The sequence below is a fragment of the Cavia porcellus genome, unplaced genomic scaffold (assembly GCF_034190915.1).
Source record: "Cavia porcellus strain 051 isolate PalLab524CR breed Dunkin Hartley unplaced genomic scaffold, mCavPor4.1 scaffold_7, whole genome shotgun sequence".
Lineage (NCBI taxonomy): Eukaryota > Metazoa > Chordata > Mammalia > Rodentia > Caviidae > Cavia > Cavia porcellus.
The window spans coordinates 89339641-89359177 of NW_026947490.1; the positions used below are offsets into that span (position 1 = coordinate 89339641).

Here is a 19537-nt window from a genome sequence, read left to right on the forward strand (position 1 = left end):
ATGAAGTAGCATGACCTGCTAAAGCAGGAAATTGTTACTCCATTAAACCACCCCCCAAATCTTTAAATTTTAAAGGAATTTTCACTGCTTATCTATTGATTTCATTTATCTTTTTGAACCAAAACCGACACATAACTCTGGAAATTGAGAATTCCAGCAAATTAATAGCCCCCAAATGATAACTGCATTCCTAGACAAGTTATTATCAAAAAAAGGAAAGCGTTGTTCTCACAGCAATATACTACTGAAACAAGATGTCTTAGGATTTTAAATAAAATGATCCTTTTCCTATTGTTTACTTACAACAATGGTTCCCACCTAGTCAATTCTGTCCCATCCTTCACCACTAAGGAATGGGTAAATTTAGACTAAATGCTGCAGATTTGATCCATCTATGAAATTTTAAAAAGCAAGACCTAAAATGATTAAACCGATCCAAAGAAAACTTTCCAAGAAAAAACTGTTAAAGACATTTAAAAAAATCTAGCATTCAACAGGTTAAAAATCATATCTATCAATCAAAAAATTATCAAGCATGCTAAAAATCAGGACAAATGCCCATGGGCTATTGAAATGATTGCAACAGTATGTAGAAATCTGTAAGATATTACAAAGACACAAATCAAACTTCTAGAGACAAAATTTCAATGCCTGGGAGAAAAGTACAATGGATGGGATTAACAGCAATCATTTAGACACTACAGGATAAAAAAAGATTAGTAAATACAAAGTAAGTCAACAGGAATCTCCAAAATGAAGCATGATGAAGAAAATGATGAAAAACAATTTAATATAACATCTATGAGCTGTGTGTCAATGTCATCAGACCCAAAATATATATGACTCAAGTTTCTGGAAAATGGAATGGCGCAGAAAAGTATTGAAAAAATAATCACTGAAAACCTCCCCTATTTGATATTGAGAATAGTAAACTCACAGGTTCAAAATGCTGAATGCCAAGCATAAAAACCACAGAGAAAGGCAAGTGGAAAGTGACATCGACCTACGATATGCATCGTGCCTAAACTGAGGACTGAGAAGGTGATAGATTTTATTGCCTGGTCCTGTATTTAGGAAGATGATCTTGTTGGTCTGATCTAATTTCATGAATTTTTAAAATTAGAGTTTTTCAGCAGCCAGCAGCAAAAGTCAGCTATTTAAAGCAGACTTGATATTTCCTCACTAGACTTTTAAATAGAGGGGCTACTTGCTAGGAAAAGTGGGCAGACATTAGGAACTGACCTACAACTGACAGAAAGGAGAGAGATATTTCAGTCATAGACATACAACAAAATTAGATTTAGAAAACAAGTGTTCCTGAGTTTAGAAGGAAATTCAATCCCAGAGCTTCGGGATAACAGCTCAGTCTGGCCAACACCAGGACTTCACTTTCATGACAGCCCCAACAGAAAGGTTAGTCAAGCCTGCTATCGTCTGACCTGTGTAACTAAAGGTACAGTTTTGCAAATCCATCTTGGCAAACTATTAACTCTCTTTATTGATTCATTTGCTGTCATTTTTCACATATAGCCTAAGCATGCATGACTCTTCATCTGGTATATCTATCTGGCAAATCCTATGCCCTCAATATTCTCATCTCCATTCTAATGAAATATTTTAGGCACCTTTTATACTTCCAAACCAAATATTACATTGGGATCAGTAGTACATTTTTGCTGTATGATATTTTATTAACTATTTTAAAAACTGTAACTCTCAAATGCACAAATATAAAACATACTTAACAGGAACAAAAAAGTAATTTCAAAAACATAGCTCCATCTTCTTAGAATATTTCTCATCTTTATTTTATGGGTAATAATAGTAATAACATCTTTTGCTTCAGGAAACAACTCCACTTTGACTCCTGATGGTCATGAGAGCTGATGATAAGAATATGCACCATGACTGTAAGAACTCCAATACCCCCCCACAAAGGAAATGGAAATGACTCAGAAATGAACTGGTAACCTCAGTTGGAAAAAAAGCTGTCTTTCACAATTATCTATAGAGCTTCAAATTAATCTTCAAGATATTTGTATCTGAACTACTCCCTAGAAATTGATTTAGAATAAAGGTATGAAATGAAACAAAATATGATTAAAAGAAATATATAAGTATAAATGTACATAAACAGGAAAATATAAGATATAAATATATTTAATGTATCAAGGAATACATGTGTATACTCTTAAAACTCCCATAGTATACCTCTTTAATAACCAAGTAGGTTTCTGTACTGTATTAACCATTTAATTTTAAAATCTATTTTTTCTAACACAAATCTACCTATAACATATTCAACCCTCAAAAGTATAAAAGGTAGAAAGGCTCATCTCACCTCATCTAAATCTTCTATGTAAACTGGCTTTTCCTCAAAGCCGATTGGCATTGGTTCACTATAGGGAATCTTGACTTCTTCATAAAGCTTGTTATTCTCTCTTTGGATTCCTTCTGGTAAAATCATCTATAAACATCAAAAATCATAATTCAATAATAAGGTTAATCATACAACTGTTCTGTTAAAGGTTTTTCAAGTAAAGAGTCCAACAATGCTATTGGCATTTTTGACAGCACTGACAAATACATTTAGCTAATTTAAATAAAAATAAATCTGAAAAAAACAAAAATAAATGCATATAAACACACATAAAACATTTGTCTATCAGATTTCTCAGGCACAGCAAGTTGTTACATCTTTTTTTTTTTTGGTCTTTGTCCTTTTTATCGGTACCAGGGATCGAACTCACAACTGCCTCCTTGCAAGGCAGGCGCTTATGCCACTGAGCTAAATCCCCAGCCCCAAGTTGTTACATCTTAAACTATACATTAATTATAAGATATTCCTGAAGACAAATGTACACACATAACTAGGAAAATGCGCACTATGTAGATTTAATTAAAAATACAAATTACATACCGACTATGTTTTAGGATTTTTACACTGCAATATCTCATTTCCCTAATACTTTTCAATAAAATTTAACATAGTCGAGTAAACTAGTACTATACACACAAAATAAACAAGAAAAATCATATGGCACTTCCTTAGAATAGAGACAGTACAGGCAGTTATACACCAGTGTTATACCTTTGCACCTGCAATGAATGCTGATGTCTTCCTGGCTTCGGCCTGAGAATCATAAACATGGGGATAACGTATTTTCTCAATGTCTGTGTCTCTCTGCCTGCTTAAAATTGGAATACTTCTAGCATTCAAAAGTGCTTGCTCTCTGTAAATACACAAACAATAGACCAAATTTATCATTTTTATTTTGAAAAGGAAAACATATGCTAAAATGAGGTTATTATTTCAGGTAGTTATCCATTTTAAAGAGAAGTAATTTAGCTATATAAAAATATTAGCAAACCATAAAGTTTTTGTCAGAAAATTGAATTCAGCACATTTTTTAGATAACACCAATCCAAAAGTTTGCTTTAATGTTCTTTCTAATTTTGTTTTCTCATAATCCAAAGATGTTTAACAAGTTATATAAATTCATTTTTAAAACTGCTTCAATATTTAAAGAATCACGTACAGTATCTTTATTCCATGTTCATCCTTTCTACTTCTAAATAATAACAATAATAGATAAAAAATATTATTCAGCTAGGAAAGAACAACAGTATAAAAATAAATTTATGCAGGCTTCATATAACTTGTCAGTATATTGCTCCTTAATAGCTTACTTCTTGACATGTTCTGTACATGTACTGATTCCCCAACAAGGAATGTAAACATTATATACTACAAACAGACCATAATAAAAAATAGCTTATTCTAAAATTTTAATCTATAATTTTCTTGAGGATACAAGAAAGAATATCTTAGTTAAGCAGAGGATTGCTTTTTGTTATCCTGAAAAAAGATTTTTATACAACAAAATTCTCTTCTTGCAAGAAAACGAGAGTACAGTGTAAGAATCACATTGTGAAAGCCAAAAACAATGATAATGATACGCAAAAGTAGCAATTACAACATGTATTTTTCAGATTCTGGTTTTTATTACCTGTGTATCCTCAGTTCCTTAGGATCAAAACATGTAATACCTTCTCCAGAAACTTCTCCATCTTCTCCAGCCTTTTTTTCTCGTCTAGCAATTTTTTTTTCTTCACGGCGACACTGTTTCAGTAACTGCTTTTCTTGTTCAGACTGAATAGTGACTTGACAACCGTAATTAGGTTTAGCATTCTCTCCCAAAATTTTTTTGGAATTGTCTATGAAGCAAATTTTAAAATATAACAAACTGTAAGCGTGACATGACTTCACCTATATGTAAACTATTTTTTTCTCTACTAAAAAACAAAATAGCACAAACCTCAAACAATTCACTTTTTAAAGTCAGTATGTTCAATAATGTTTAAATGATACTACCTAGTAACTTGAGAAAAGCCAGCGATATTTTCCTAGAAATTCAACAGTTTAATGTTACTAATATAAATTCTTACATATAACATCAGTGACATAAAATTACAAAGTTTTATAATTTTAAACCATTTATGTAATTTCAAAAATATAATTAGCAGTATTAATTATAATTGCCATCACTGTAATGATAAAATAAAAATCTTTACAGATTAGATAAGCTTTTCCTATGTGACAGGCCTTAATCTGTTAAAATGAAAATATGTTAAGATTTATTCATAGTGAAATACATTTTTTTAGCATTAGTTCAAGAGATATTTATAAATAGTGTCCAAAGCAAACAAAACAAGAACATGGTATATTTTTTCATGGATACACAGTTTAAAAAAAAGGAAAGGTAAGAAAAAGAATCAACCAAGAACAGTGGTGCATGCCTGTAAACCTAGCACTCTGGTAAGTTAAAACAGGAGGATCAAAAATTCAAGCCCAACTTGGGCAACTTAGCAATTTAGTGGAACCCTGTTTCAAAATTAAAATAAAAAAGGAATGGGCTGTGTAGCTCAGTGTAAACACCCTGGGTTCAACCCCTAGAACTGTAATAAAGCCAAAGAAAGGAAGAAAGGAATAAGGGAGGTTTTTGAAAAAGGGAGAGAGGATTACTAAGGGGAATTTTGCAAAGTGGAAGTATGTGTATGGTTTGGTGAACTCAAAATTCAGTATAAATTTTCTTCTAACAGGATTACCTTCTTTTTTTTAAACTTATCTTAGTATCTTAGTTTACTAAAGCCCCAAAGATCTGTAAAGAATGTCATTAAAACAATCCAAATCACAAAGCATTTAATATATTAAGGATCTACTACATCCCAGGCACTGTCACTAGGTCTGGAGAAAAAGAATGAGACTTGGTCCATATTTGGCAGAGCAAAGATCAAGTTATATAATAAAATTATATGCTCTAATACACAACATAGAAGGAATCAATACCAGGAGAAAAAAAATGAGCTTTCTAAGTCATTCTTGTTCAAATCTCACAATTTTCAGATATTTGTCACTACCTTTTTATATGATTCTAAGTAAGTCATTTAACTCTCCATCATATAACTATTAAAATAGTTCTTAAAAAAGTATGTTCTAGCTTAAGTCTTATAAGACTTTCTGAGAAAGTCCTACACTGGCATTACAATAACTGAATTTATGATTAATTTTAAATGACAGAAACAGAAGGCAATAGTCTCACAGTTTTCAAATGTACTCTGAATAAAAAGTTACAATTGTCTTCACCTCACACAATCAGCTACAGATAAGCAGAATATTTAAAAATGTGAATAATACCATTATTACCAGAAGTGGGTATTAAACATTTTGAAGTGTGAAACTGTAAATACTTTAGAGGACATATTATATAATATGTACTACTATCATTAACACTTTAAGCAAATGTGATGACAGTTTTATACACACATGTGATCATCCTAATATGGAAATTAAAGTTACAAGAACATATATCTATCTCACTGAAAGATTTGTAAAGTCTCAATTAGAATATACCATTGGCATGAAAAACTAAAAAAGTAAGTAAGATTCAAAATGTGCAATACACATTGTGAATTGGGAAGAAACTGTTCGAAAGAAAAGACAAACGGTGGTGGGAGAAAGGGGAAAAGAAGAAAGGGAAAAAAATATATATATATGCACAGGATAGTTATAGAGCTGGTTTCTCTCAGATCACTGAAAAGAAAGTTATGTGCTAATACTTTTTTGGACAATATTTCATGAACTATGACTATAACAATATATAATGTATTAATTATTGTTACTATTTTAAATTATCTATTGCTATTTTTCTGTTTTTAAAAAAAAATAAAGTATACTAAGGTGTGCTGGTACACACTTGGAATCCCAGCACTCAGGAGGCCAAAGTAGGAAGATCCTCAAAAGTTCAAGACCAGCCTGGGCTACAAAGTGAGCTCAAGGCCAGCCTGAATTGCATAGCAAGACCTTGTCTCAAAAAGTAAGCAAATAGATAAAAAAATAAACTAGAATCCTGCAAGATGAAACATAAACACCTAAATTTATGGTTCTTGTTGTGTTAAGCTAATTGTAGAGAATGACAAGCAGAAATAACCTTAACTTTACTGAAAAATAATATAGGACTCTATCCTTTTAGAATGTAACTATGACAAAAATTTTATATCATTCATAATACTGACAAACTGACACACTTAACTAAAGTTTGATTTTATAATAAAACATTGTCCATCCCAGCCCTGCTGAAGGCAGAATTTACTGTGTAACTATCCTCAATTCAAGAGACCAGTTACTGTATCCTGTGGCTTCTCACTCAATTTACATTTCCTGGTTTTAAGAGTAAAGACAAAAGACAAGGAATATTTAAATATATGAAGACTCAAAATCAGCAAAAGAGCTAGCAAATACTACGTGACCAGAATGCACTGTCATCTAAGATAATGAATCTGATAATAAGGATGGGACATTGTTAATAATTTTCTAAGGTACATTTATAAAGAGTAAAATTTATTAATTGTAATAGAATTCTGAAGATCATTACACAAAAAAGTTACATAGAAATATACAAGTAGGTAAAAACGGTGAACAAAAATCTACAGATTCTTCTAAGAATATTTCTTTATCAAAAAATTAAGAATAATTTTTCATGCATATACAAAAACTTCTTTTCTGTACAGGACTGGGGCTTAAGCAAGTGAGACCTTTTTTTTTTTTTTTAAGGCATGGACTCTCTACAGTGCTAATTTATTCAGAGTGAGCTAAAACTTGAAATTCTCCAGAGGTTAAACTGGGATTACAGACAAACACCACTCCACCTAGCCAAAAAACTTTCAAAAATACTGTTGTTAAATTTTTTATTACAGCCCTTAGAAGTGTTAACTTTATATGGCACAAATTTTCAACAATATAATTATCATTCTTAAATAACAGCAACGTTAATAATGATCCATATGGAATAAAAGAGTGTATGTAGTGTGAGAAGTGTAGAAAATATCTCCAGCAAGACTGTTGGCTCAAAAATATTTTTTAAAACTTGAAATTAAGTATTTACTTTTAAGTATTTATTTTGAGCTAAATAGTGTGTTTTTCTAAAAAGCTATCTTAATACAGGAAAATCTGTGAAACAGACATAACAAGAAGTAATGAGCATAATGAAACTACCTCAAAAAATAAAAAGAAATAAACTACCAGCTCATCATTTAAAGTTCTCAATTTCAACTTGTAAAGCTGGACCCACCTTTATGTTAAAAGTTATTAGTGAACATTACAATCAGTAAACATCTCTACCATAACATTTAGGAGACTAACAAAAGAAAAATAACAAATTCTCAGAACTTACATCACAGGACTGGATATCTACCATTCTTTTTCCATTCACAGATAACTAACTATTTTTAATGTTTTCAAACCCATAATGGCTTACTGCAATGTGTCTCACTAGGTATTGTCCCACCCTTTGGGTACTGCGGGATTCCCTCTTGCAGTAAGAGACTTGCAGGAAGAAAAACTAAGTTCAGTCTTTTAAATTTCTAACAAATCCAAAACAACTCTAAGCTTCTGAGAACATCCTATTAGTACTGGAGAAATTCTAGATTTAAAATCAAGGCAGTTTTTTATTTTATTTTTATTTCTTGGTACTGGGGATTGAAATCACGGCTTTGCATTTGCCAGGCAGATGCTTATACCACTAAGCAAAATCCCCGGCCCAGTTTTTAACATCTTTTAGTGCCATAATCATTATGTAACTTACTTAAAAGTCAACGAAGATGTTGAAGCTATATTTCTTATGCTTTAAACATTCCAAACTGTTTGTACAGTGGGCAAATACATTTGGGTAAAGGTAAAAACTTTCATTTTCATGTTTATCACTTAAAACCTGAGTGTGCCATCTCATCAGGAAATTTTTTATGCCTATGACTTTCCAGCCAAATCTGTAATTTCCTTGAAATTTTACAAACTGTATATTATGTGATACTACAGGTGTTCAATTTGCTGAGCATGATGACTGAATCACTTAAACAAAACTGTCACTGTTCTCACATTATGCCAAAAATTTTGTAAATGAAATAGCAGTATGTCCGCAACTTTCAGTCACTGTTCAGCCAAAATTTTAAAGCAGAGTGTATGTGTGTGTGTGCCTGTGTGTGTGCATGTGCACACATGTGTTTGGAAAAAGGAACAGTGGAAGCAAAGTATTAATGACTGGTGAAAGTATGCAAGTGTTTAATGAATTATTCTTACACCTGCCAGTTTCAAAGTTGAGGCAAAGTTACAATACCACATGGCCCACTGTAAATCCTATATGTGTTTGCTTTAAAAAATATTGTCTATTACAAGTGATTTTACATTTTACCAAAAGTATCCTATAAAACACTGTCACACCATATTTGTACCTTTTAATTTTTTTCATAATCTGTCATACCTAAAACCTACTTAATCGTATGAGATTCGCAAATTATATAATAGGTCAAAGGACATAAAAATATAATTATATTAAAAAGAAGTGTTAACCAATCAATTTTTTAAGTTAGCATTACCACTGCATAGACGCTTACCTTGGATAGTCTGAAATTTATGTTCATTTGAAGAATTAAGGAATCTATCCACAATTGTTATTCTATTCTGGAGAAGCTTTTCAATAAGATCGAGTCCTTCAGGTCCAAGCAATTCAAATAACTAATAAAAAAGGAAAACAAATAAAAAAGCCACTTAGCTCAAAATTAACTTTTCAAATTATTCATATCCTATTAAACAAAGGAATAAAATTTAAAAAGTTTAATAACAGAAAAAAATTAAATCTTAACATTGACAAAGGTTTACATTTGCACAACTAAAGACTATGAGTCGATTTTTTAAAAATAATTATGGTTTAAATACATTACTCTTAACAGAGTAATAAATGCTCACACTTAATTTCTCTTGTTACAACCAAATGAAATTATAAGTTTATTTAATTGGCTTTTCAACATAGTATTCTGACTTTCTAAGAGTCCCAAACAGTATTTCTCTTATAACTTTCTATGTAACAGTTGTCATTTTAAAGAACCATTAAAATGTTTTAGTGAATCAAGATTATATGTGAAAATTTTACAAGTATTTTAAAATAATTATCGGGCACCTGAAACACAATGCTACAAATCCTCTTCATAACTTTATTTAAAATTTTTCATCATATTGTACATTTCTATGCAGTGGTTAAAGATGAAATTGATTTCAGATTCTCACAACCGAAAATTAGAATACAGACTCTGCCTTAAATTACATAACCACATAATATCATTAATCTTAAAAGCGTTGTATTTCCTCAAGTATGATCTGAAAATACATGGTTCAGAATGGTTAGACTCTAATTTTGAATGTGAGGATGTTATATTACTAAATTTTATTACCAAAGAAACCACACAATTAAAATCACTGAGTAAAATTTATGTTGAATATATACGTGATATTGTATGTACAATAAGTATTTTCTTTCTGATGTTCATTTTACTGGTATGTATATAAAAAGAAAACAAAAGAAAGTGATGCTATCCTGTCAATTCTAAGTATATCTACAGCTTTTATATAATTTATTATATGCCAGGTACTATGATAAAGTGCTTATCATATCTAATAAATCTATCTAATAAATCCTCCTAACAATCCTTTCAAGTTAAAGTACCATTACTACTTTTGGAGTTATAACAATTAAGCTTTAGAAATTTATACAAATGGCCCAGTTACACAGTTAATTAGAATTTTAAAATTGACACTCTTTTGAATCCAAAAAATAATGTCCCATTATAATACAGTAACACGTAAAAGATAATTATAAGAGAGTGACTTCCAACATACGATCCTGCACAATTTTCCCCAATGAAACTGTTAGACCGGTGTCGCGAGGAAGACTCCAAGGGCCTCGCTCTCATGTAAAAACAATGGGGTTTTTATTATTCCGTGTACACGGGGTCCTCCAAACAGGTGGAAACGGAGAACCCTGAGTTGGGGCAAGGCTGGTGTTTTTAAGGATGAAAACCGCAAAGCAAGCAAGCATTGTTACAGAAGCCAATCATAGCAGTTAGAGCAGAACAGTTGGTGATTTGTCCATTTGTGATTGGTCAGATCATGAGGGGCGACCAGTGGGTCAGAGTTGATTAACTGTCTTGTTTTGCACAGCTTATTTTTAGGTCACCTAGCTCCTGTGTGGCTTGGTTCTGACATACTTCCCAATCTTGATTAGCATAGTCAGCAGACTTTATCTCTGAGTTTCCTGACATAATTACCTTACTTTAGCACCACAACCTTTTTATTTGTAGAGGGCAACAATGGTTAACATATCAATTGGGTAAGATTTTACAATTCTTTACAGAAGAGAGCATTGATTAACATATCAATCTTTTACCCAGGGGAAAAGGAAGACACACATTTACAGTTACAGGTATTACTATGATATAAACGAAGCTATTTCTGTGAAGAATGTACAATCTAATACAATCTGATGCAATTAACACAATTTGTGACGGGGCTACCGGATAGGGAAGACCCAGGATGTCAGGAGCTAGTACCTCAGGCCTTTGTTTTATGGCCTTTAGGAAGTTAAAACTTAACCTAGTTGGATTTGAAGGGAGAAGGGGAGGGGAAGCAGCAGATGGAACGAGCTTTCTTCGTCTCTTCAAAACTAGAGAAATCACAATAAAAAAAAATTGAAAGTCTTTAGAAATTGTCCACAGGGCAGACAGCAAATAAAATATATGTTCAAAAGAATTTCCAAAGACCTCAATAAGAAGTTTGTGGCCAACCAAAATCACCCTCATTCCCCTTCCCAGATTAGCAATGCAAATGCACCATACCTGACTGTTGCAAGAGCCCTGAGTTGGCAAGAGATTATGGTATAGTTAAGAACAGCACTCAGGCAAAGGGTTTTCTTCCTAAAAGGAAGAGGACATCAGCATTTCTCAATCTCCTCCCATATACCTATAGCAGAGGCAGTACACACTCAGGTCATAATATGGTTACCCTCTTCTCCACTTAGCTCTCAATAATGGAACAGAAACCACAGACAACAATGAGGTCTCACATCTGCCTTGACTCATAACAGGTGATCATTTCATATCACATCATTTCATGTCATTAAGACAAGCAAAGGACCTGTGCTACTGTCCATCCAGTCCACTGAGAACTCAAGTTTTAAAGGAAGGCTGTCACTCAGAGAGGAACATGCCACTGTCCCTCTGCTTCTTCCAGAGTTCATTCTCAGAGATTCTGATTTAGGGAAGAATTAAGACCATTAAAGCAGATCACTCCCAATCTTCATAAGATAATGGACTTCATTTACAATATGGCATGAAGCTGAAACTGACAAAACACAAAACCATCGAGGCCTGTGCAATTATTTTTTGCAAAGGAGCCTCAAATTCACTGGGTTAGTTTGCAAAGCAAATTGCCACTCTCCCACACACACCCCCCCAAGGAAAATGTTACAACCAATAGAGCAATCAGCTTAAAATTAAGTCAGCATCATCAGTGAAAGAAAAAAGGAAAGAAAAAGAAAAGCCCTGTCTAGTTATCCTCACCCTAACATAACAGGCACCCCCAAACCTTCAGCTCCATGAACACCAGAATCTTAACCGTGGCATGAAAGAAGATGAAATCATCTCCACTAAAGTAATCTAGACAATTATAAAACAAAAATTAAAATTAACACTAACTAACGCTGGAGACAGAGGACAAATATCCAGAGCTAATACAATATACTGTCCAATTTCTACATGAATGTATGCATGGATGAATAAAGAGGTAAAAAGAACAGGGCAGTGTGATCCACACACGGTGAGAGCAAGGGAAAAGCAATTAAGAGAAAATATCTGTGAATGTGACCAGATATCAAATTCAAGAGAAAAAAAAATTTTCAAACTAAGTATTATAAATACGCTAAAAAGAAATCATGGTCAAAGAAGCAAAGCTAGACCAAATCAAATAGGGGAGACATGAAGGGAAATTTTAGTCAAATGAAAATTCTTTAATTAAAAAGTATAATAACTATTACAAAAATTCATTTCAAGAGATTAACAGAAGATTTGAGCTGGAAAAGGAAGACTCAGCAAACAGGAAGACAGATTCTGACATCCAAAGAATAAAAGATAACAAATGAAGAAATACAAACAGATACTCAAAAAAATGTGGAACTGCGTTTTGTGTACCAATACGGAAGTACCAAAACCAGAGGGAGAAAGGCATACAAAAATATGAGAAGAAATAATAGTTTAAAATTTCTTATGTTTATTAAAAAATACCAACCCACATATTCAGGAAAATATCAACCTACATTAAACTCCATACACAATAAACACAGAGATCCATCAGCTTGTAGTAAAAATTCTCTGTTAAAGATAAGAAAAAACACCTTGAAAGCAGCAATAGAAAAATAATCTATCACTTTACAAGAAGATTCAATTCGTTAGAGATGCAGTTCAGCAATTCAGTGCTTGCCTACTAAGCAAGAGGCAAAACTAAACAAAACAAAACAAAATGTGCCAATTATACTGCTACAAAAACAGTGGCGGTCCTAAATGGTGGGATAACATTCAAAATGCTAAAACAAAACAAAAGAATACTTGTCAACCAAAAATTCTATATCCAGCAAAACTATCTTTCAAAAATGAAAGTAAAGGGGCTGGGGATTTAGCTCAGCGGCATAAGTGCCTTCCTTGCAAGTGTGCGGTCGTGAGTTCGATCCCTGGTACCGATAAAAACGAAAAAGACCAAAAAAAAAAAAAAAAAAAAGAAGAAGAAAGAAAGTAAAACATTCCCAGTCAAACACAAAAGAAGACATTGTGTTGGTAGCAGACACACATTATGAGAAATATTTAACAAAGCTTTTTTAGACTGAGAGTAAATGATTTCAGATGATATTTCAAATGTACAAAATGTTTTATATATTATAATGTGCCTGTGTCGAAAGACAGAACACAATGTGTATGAATATTATAAGAACAGCAAAATACATGAAATGAAAACAATGAAAAGAAAAATGAAGGATAAATAAGAATAAATAATTCCACAGTAGTGACTGAAGCCTTCAGCAATGGATATAAAACTAACCCTAAGTTAACTAAACAGAAGGCTTGAGCAACACTATGCACTAACTAAACCTGGCGGACATCTACTGAACACACTTCCTGACAAGACCAGAACACGCAAAGCAAGAATTAAACACTCTTTAGTATAGATCATATACGAAGCTATGATAAATCTCAATTAATGTAATGGACACAAATAGGTCAAAGTGAAATTAGAAATCATTAACAAAAAGATGGGAAACACAAATACGGGTAAATAAAACTTATCAATCAATTAAAACTTAATTGAAAGGGAAACGCTGTGTGCTGAATGACACAAAACAACAGAGCAAATTTGAAGGGTGAAGCTAGAACAGTGACTGAAAGGAAATTTGTAGGTGTAAATGTCTAAAGAAAAAAGATATCCAATCAATAACCTAATTTGCAACCTTCAGATACCCGAAAAAGAACAAAACATCCTAAAGCAAACAGTAGGAAGGAAACCAAAAGCACACCACAAATATAAATGAAAGAGAAAAACCAGAAAAATCAAGATCAAAGGGTGATTTTTACAAAGCTGATAAAATTAATACACTTTTATCTAGACTGACCAAAAAAAAGAGAAGATTCATGTGAAGAACATCACTACTAACCTTACGAAATTCAAAATAGATAAAAATGAATAGTTATCAACAATTGTCATCAATAAATAAAACAAATTAGATGAAATGGCCAAGTTCCCAGAAAGATATAAACTACCAAAACTAATTCAAGATAAAAACAGACCATCTGAATAACACCTGTAGCAAATCAGAGATTAGTTAGCCATTAAAACTATACACACACACACACACACACACACACACACACATCCAAGTTCAGATCATCACACTGCTGGATTCTAAATATTTTCTTAAAAGTTAATACTTAATTCTTCACAAAATTTTCTGGAAAATGTAAGAGAAAAGGAACACTTCCCAGCTCTTTTTATGAGGCCAATATTACTGACAACAAAGATAAAACACATCACAAGAAAACTATATATAAGTACCTCATTGAAATATGTTCACAAAAATCCTCATGAATTACTAGCTGCTTCTAGCACACTATTAAAAAATTACATACCACAACAAAGTGAGATTAATGTTAAGAGCCCAAGGTTTGGCTCAACAATAGGAAATATCTGACATTTTATATCAATAGGGTAAAAATAAATCACATGATCAGTAGATACAAAATAAAACTATTTTCCTGTTTTAGGATAAATTCACTCAATAAGTAAGTAACTGAAGGGACCTTCCTCACCAGATAAAGAACATCTATAAAAACTCACAGCAAATATTATATATAGCATCATATCACAGTGGCAAAAGACTAGATATTTAACCTACTAAGATTAGAAGTAAGACAAGAAAGTCTGCACTCACCACTTCTGTTCAACACTGTAGTGTAGTTCTAGCCAGGGCATATAGGCAAGAAAAAGAAATATTAGACATCTAAATTGAAAAAAGAAGAAATAAAACTACTTTTATCTACAGATGATATAATCACATATAGAAAATACTATTAGAACTGAGAAACAAGTTCTTCAAAGTTGTAAGAAACAAATCAATATGTAAAAATCTATTGCATTTCTATACACTAACAATGAATGACATGAAAATGAAATTCACAAATTCCACATAATAGCATCAAAAAGGACTACTAATAAATCAATTTAACAAAGCAAGTGCAAGACTTATATATTGAAAAGTACAAAACACTGCAGAAAGAAATTAAAGAACTAAATTAAAGGAGGAAAAGGTAGTCACAAGGTAAAAGATTTAGTACTGCTAAGGGCATAATATATCACAAGTGTTTCTACAGAATCAATAGTCATTTAACACCCACTAGAAATTTATAAAAATGAAAAATAACAAGGATTGATGAGAATGTGGAAAAACTGGAATCTTTACACACTGGAAATGGAAAACTGTACAGACACATGAAAAATATTTTGTTAGTTGTTCAGCAAGTTGGACATAAATTATATGATCCAACAATCCACTCCTAGACACATAATCCAAGAACAGAAATACACATACAAACAAACATGTATATACAATTTGCCTACTTAAATAGGCAAAAAAGTAGAAATAAACAGAATGTTCATCAACTGATGAATGGATAAACAAAAGGTGATATGTTGGCAAATGTAATATAATTCTGCTACAAAAAGAAATGAAATAGTATTTAACGTGAATGAACTTTGAAAGTACTTTTCTAAGTGAAAAAAATGATTCACAAAAGACTACAGCATATGGTTTTATTTTTAACAAATGTCCAAAACAGGAAAATCTCTACAGACAGAAGTAGATTAGTAGTGCATTAGTAGTTCTTTGGGATAAGAGAAGGTAGGGGAGATGTCTATGATTTATTTTTGAGGTGATGTAAGTAAACCAAAATTGTGGTAATGTTTACGTAGATCAGTGCATACACTAAAAGCAATGCTTTTCACATTGTTAAATGGGTGTGTCATATAATACATGAACTTGTCTTTCAAGGAAGCTATTTAAGTTTAGGAACCACAAAGATTTAAAACTAATGTAGAAAATTACTTCAGTCAAATATAAAATAATAATACTCTCCTCAAAATATTTTTAAATGTTATTATGTTGAATTAACACATTAACTATATATTAATTGGGTTCAGTCTGACATGTCAATATATACATATTGTGTTAACTGACCTAAACCAGCCACTCTCTGCCCAATTTCTCCTGCTCCCAACCTATAGTAATCATGATTGTACATTTGTCGCTCATAAAAGTATTTTAAATGGGATTCTGAATTAATTGTTAGTAAGACAAGCACTGCTCTTAAAGTTAATGATGGTATTAGAGAAACTGTTAAGAAAAACAAAAAACACAACACACACCTATAAACTTTTCTACCATATCCAAAAGAAATTTAACAGGAAATCATCTTAATTTACAGTATGAACTCTTTTAAATCCTGTAAACTCTCAAAAAATTTTTAAAGACTATTTCTTAAGAAAATAAACAATTATAGGAGAGATAATCTCTCATACATTCTTAGACATTCAAAATTATTCAATTAGGGGCTGGAGATTTAGCTCAGCGGCATAAGCGCCTGCCTTGGAAGCAGGCAGTCGTGAGTTCGATCCCCGGTACTGATAAAAAGGAAAAAGACAAAAAAAAAAAAAATTATTCTATTCAAAATGTGATGTCCATACATAATAAATACTAGTTCTAGTTGTAAATTTTATCCCAAAATAACTTTAGAACTAGCATATTTGGAAGCTATCTTCTAATGTGAGGCCCAAATAAAGGATCACAGCAAAGAGCACATTATTGCCTAAAAATAGCACACCTAAGCCTTGGCAAAAAGGACAAGAAAGACGGTTACCTCTAAGTGGCAAGACTTCTAAGACCCCAAGATAAATAATCTCCAGCACAGTTCTGAGATCAGCTGTTATTAAAAAAAAAAAAAAAAAAAAAAACCTCAAATTTAAGCTTTCCATAACATTTGCCATTTTCATCCACATTGAGAGCAGGTGCAGTTCTTGTCCAAGATTTGCACAAGAAACTAATTTGGTACACAAGAGTGACTGTTTGTAAAGGTACAGCTGTCTGGATCACTACTCTACACACTGATACGAGTTCCCAAAGCTATCAAATTAAATGAAAATGAGGTGAGAAAAGTAGCTATTGATACAGAAACAGACATCTATTAAGAGGCTTTAAAGAAAATTAGAAGCATACAATGCTCAAACCATAAAAAATAAAGTTACACATTTCTAGGTATAAATGATGTAAGATTAAGGAAGACAGTAGATAATGACAGGTAACATACTTTTCCTGGAGGATACTGTTAGTCATAACTATGAAAGTATTTTTAAAGTACTTTTTAAAATACAAACATTCTTACAATTCTTACTGCCATCATATAACTTTTTTCATTAAATCAAATTATTAGACTGTTGGTCCCTCATTAAACTAATGAATGGAAACAGTCAAAAATTAGTCAAAAGACAAAGTTCCTGAGATGGCAAAAAAACTACTCTCCAGCATCTGGACAAGGTGCTATTTTTAACAGGTGACTGTAACTTTTTGTCTGGCAAGAAAGATAAACCCCATTTGTCATCTATACTGAATTGGATCACTATTACTCTGACAGAAACAATGTTATAATGGGTGCTAAATTTACAACAAAAATCAAATCACCAGTACTGCCACAAAGGAAAGTAAAAAGTAATATTAAACTTTTTAAATCATATACCAAGGAAAATTATATTATAAATCTTATAAAATTTGGTAGCAAGATATATAATCAGCCTAAACAAGAACCATAAATCTGTTTTCAAACTGGGTTCTGCAGAGATAAATGATAAATTTTGCAGAGCTAAACAGAGTTTGAGAAACCTCTGAATAAATAATATAAGTGTACTTGGATTTGCTACATATCTAGGAACAAAATTTTATTTCCAAGCATAACAATTATGGTCATGTTACTGTGTGTTTTGAACCTTGTTTCTTAGACTAATAAAAAAGGTTCAACAAATCAGCAATCACTAGAATTTATTTATTTACTTGCTTTCAAGTAAATAAAATTTCAATATTTACTCAAGGATTGTCAGTTTCATTCTATATCCATCTAGTGAATATTAAATAATTCACTAAAAGTAAAAACCAAAGTCTATTTGGAGTTACAAAAGATACCTTGAAAAGAACGAACATATCAAATAAACAACGAGCATTCCAAAAAACAGTGATGCACAATAAGGGGAATATCTTAAAGTAAATGGAGCATTTTAAAAATAACAGTAGTTTATGGAATAACCTCAATATCAAGTTTGGACAAGGTTCTGTCCTGTTGAACAATTTTACCAAGGACACATAAATGTGCATAAACCAATAAAAGCGTTTACATAGGCACGAATTGGTTATCATTTGGATAGAACTAAGCAGGATTAGAGGTCAGTATAAAACTTATTTAGGTTTTAAAAAAACTCACATGTTCTTAGATAAAGAAACCTGGTCACACAAATTCCAAGAATGGCTAGAAAGGAAGATGTTAAGCATTTTGCAGCATTAAATGAACAGAACTGCAATGAAGCCTAGGAAAGAAGCTGAATGCATCAATGGTACATTCTGTCTTTTTCTCATCATTGGGACACAAATAATATCTACAACTTAAAGGAGGAAAGGTGTATTTTGATTCACAGTTTGTACAGGTTTCAATCCTCAGTCAGCTGCCTCAAAGGCAGGCAGGCAGGCATGGCAGTAGGGCACAGCAGAGGCTTGCTTATGACTGGCAGAGCATGGAGGGGAATCAAGGGAGGTGGGAAGCAGATAGATCCTTTCCGGTCAGACCCTCAGGGACCTAGCTCCCCTGACCAGGCCTTACCTCCGAATATCACATGTAACTATAAACTCATCAGTGGACAAATTCACTGCTAAGTATCATTCTCCCATGATCTAATCACTTCCCAAAAGCCCCATGTCTGATGTATACATAAGGCTTTGGGGGACTTTTAGATATAAGCCGTGACAATAATGGTGTTTATAACGTCTCAAAGGATACTACGGGTTGAACCACAGTCAAGAGTGTTGAATGCAATCCTAATCTATACATTTTAAGATTATAATGAAAAATTAAACTACAAAAATGTAATAAAAATGCAATCAGATGGTGAATAGCCTGTTTACAGTATATGTTATATAAGGAAAGCTAAAATAGTTGATATTTAACTAGGAGAAATAGGATCATACTAGAATATTACATTTACCCTTAAAATACCTGAAAGGCTCTTATATAAAATACTGGAAAAGATATATTACAGAATTTTCCAAAGACAAAACTAAGGCAAATAGGTATAAATAACCATGTGAGACAAATGATCACACTTATCCAGCAGATTGACTGTATTCTACTAAATAATAAATCTAATTATTTCACCTGTATTCTTTGTATTTTATATGAAGTAATACCACGGACTGCCTATATAATCATAAAAAGGGCAATAAATTAATGAACATCAATCATGTATATTGCAAGTCTTTGGCTGTCATCTTATTACTTAGAAAACCTATAGCTAGTCATT

At 32.1% G+C, this 19537-nt stretch overlaps 1 protein-coding gene across 6 annotated transcripts in view; it reads right to left on the reverse strand.

Annotated features, from left to right (window-relative positions):
* Nucleotides 1-19537, reverse strand: part of Ascc3 (activating signal cointegrator 1 complex subunit 3) — a 315181-nt gene that overhangs the window by 247758 nt on the left and 47886 nt on the right. For all 6 annotated transcript variants that reach the window (XM_063253931.1, XM_063253927.1, XM_063253928.1 and 3 more), the window contains 4 exons: nucleotides 8950-9070; nucleotides 4011-4218; nucleotides 3092-3233; nucleotides 2342-2467 (listed from right to left, as the gene is read on the reverse strand). In XM_063253931.1, the coding sequence (XP_063110001.1) occupies nucleotides 2342-2467; nucleotides 3092-3233; nucleotides 4011-4218; nucleotides 8950-9070 (597 nt within the window). The remainder of the gene's footprint in view (nucleotides 1-2341; nucleotides 2468-3091; nucleotides 3234-4010; nucleotides 4219-8949; nucleotides 9071-19537) is intronic.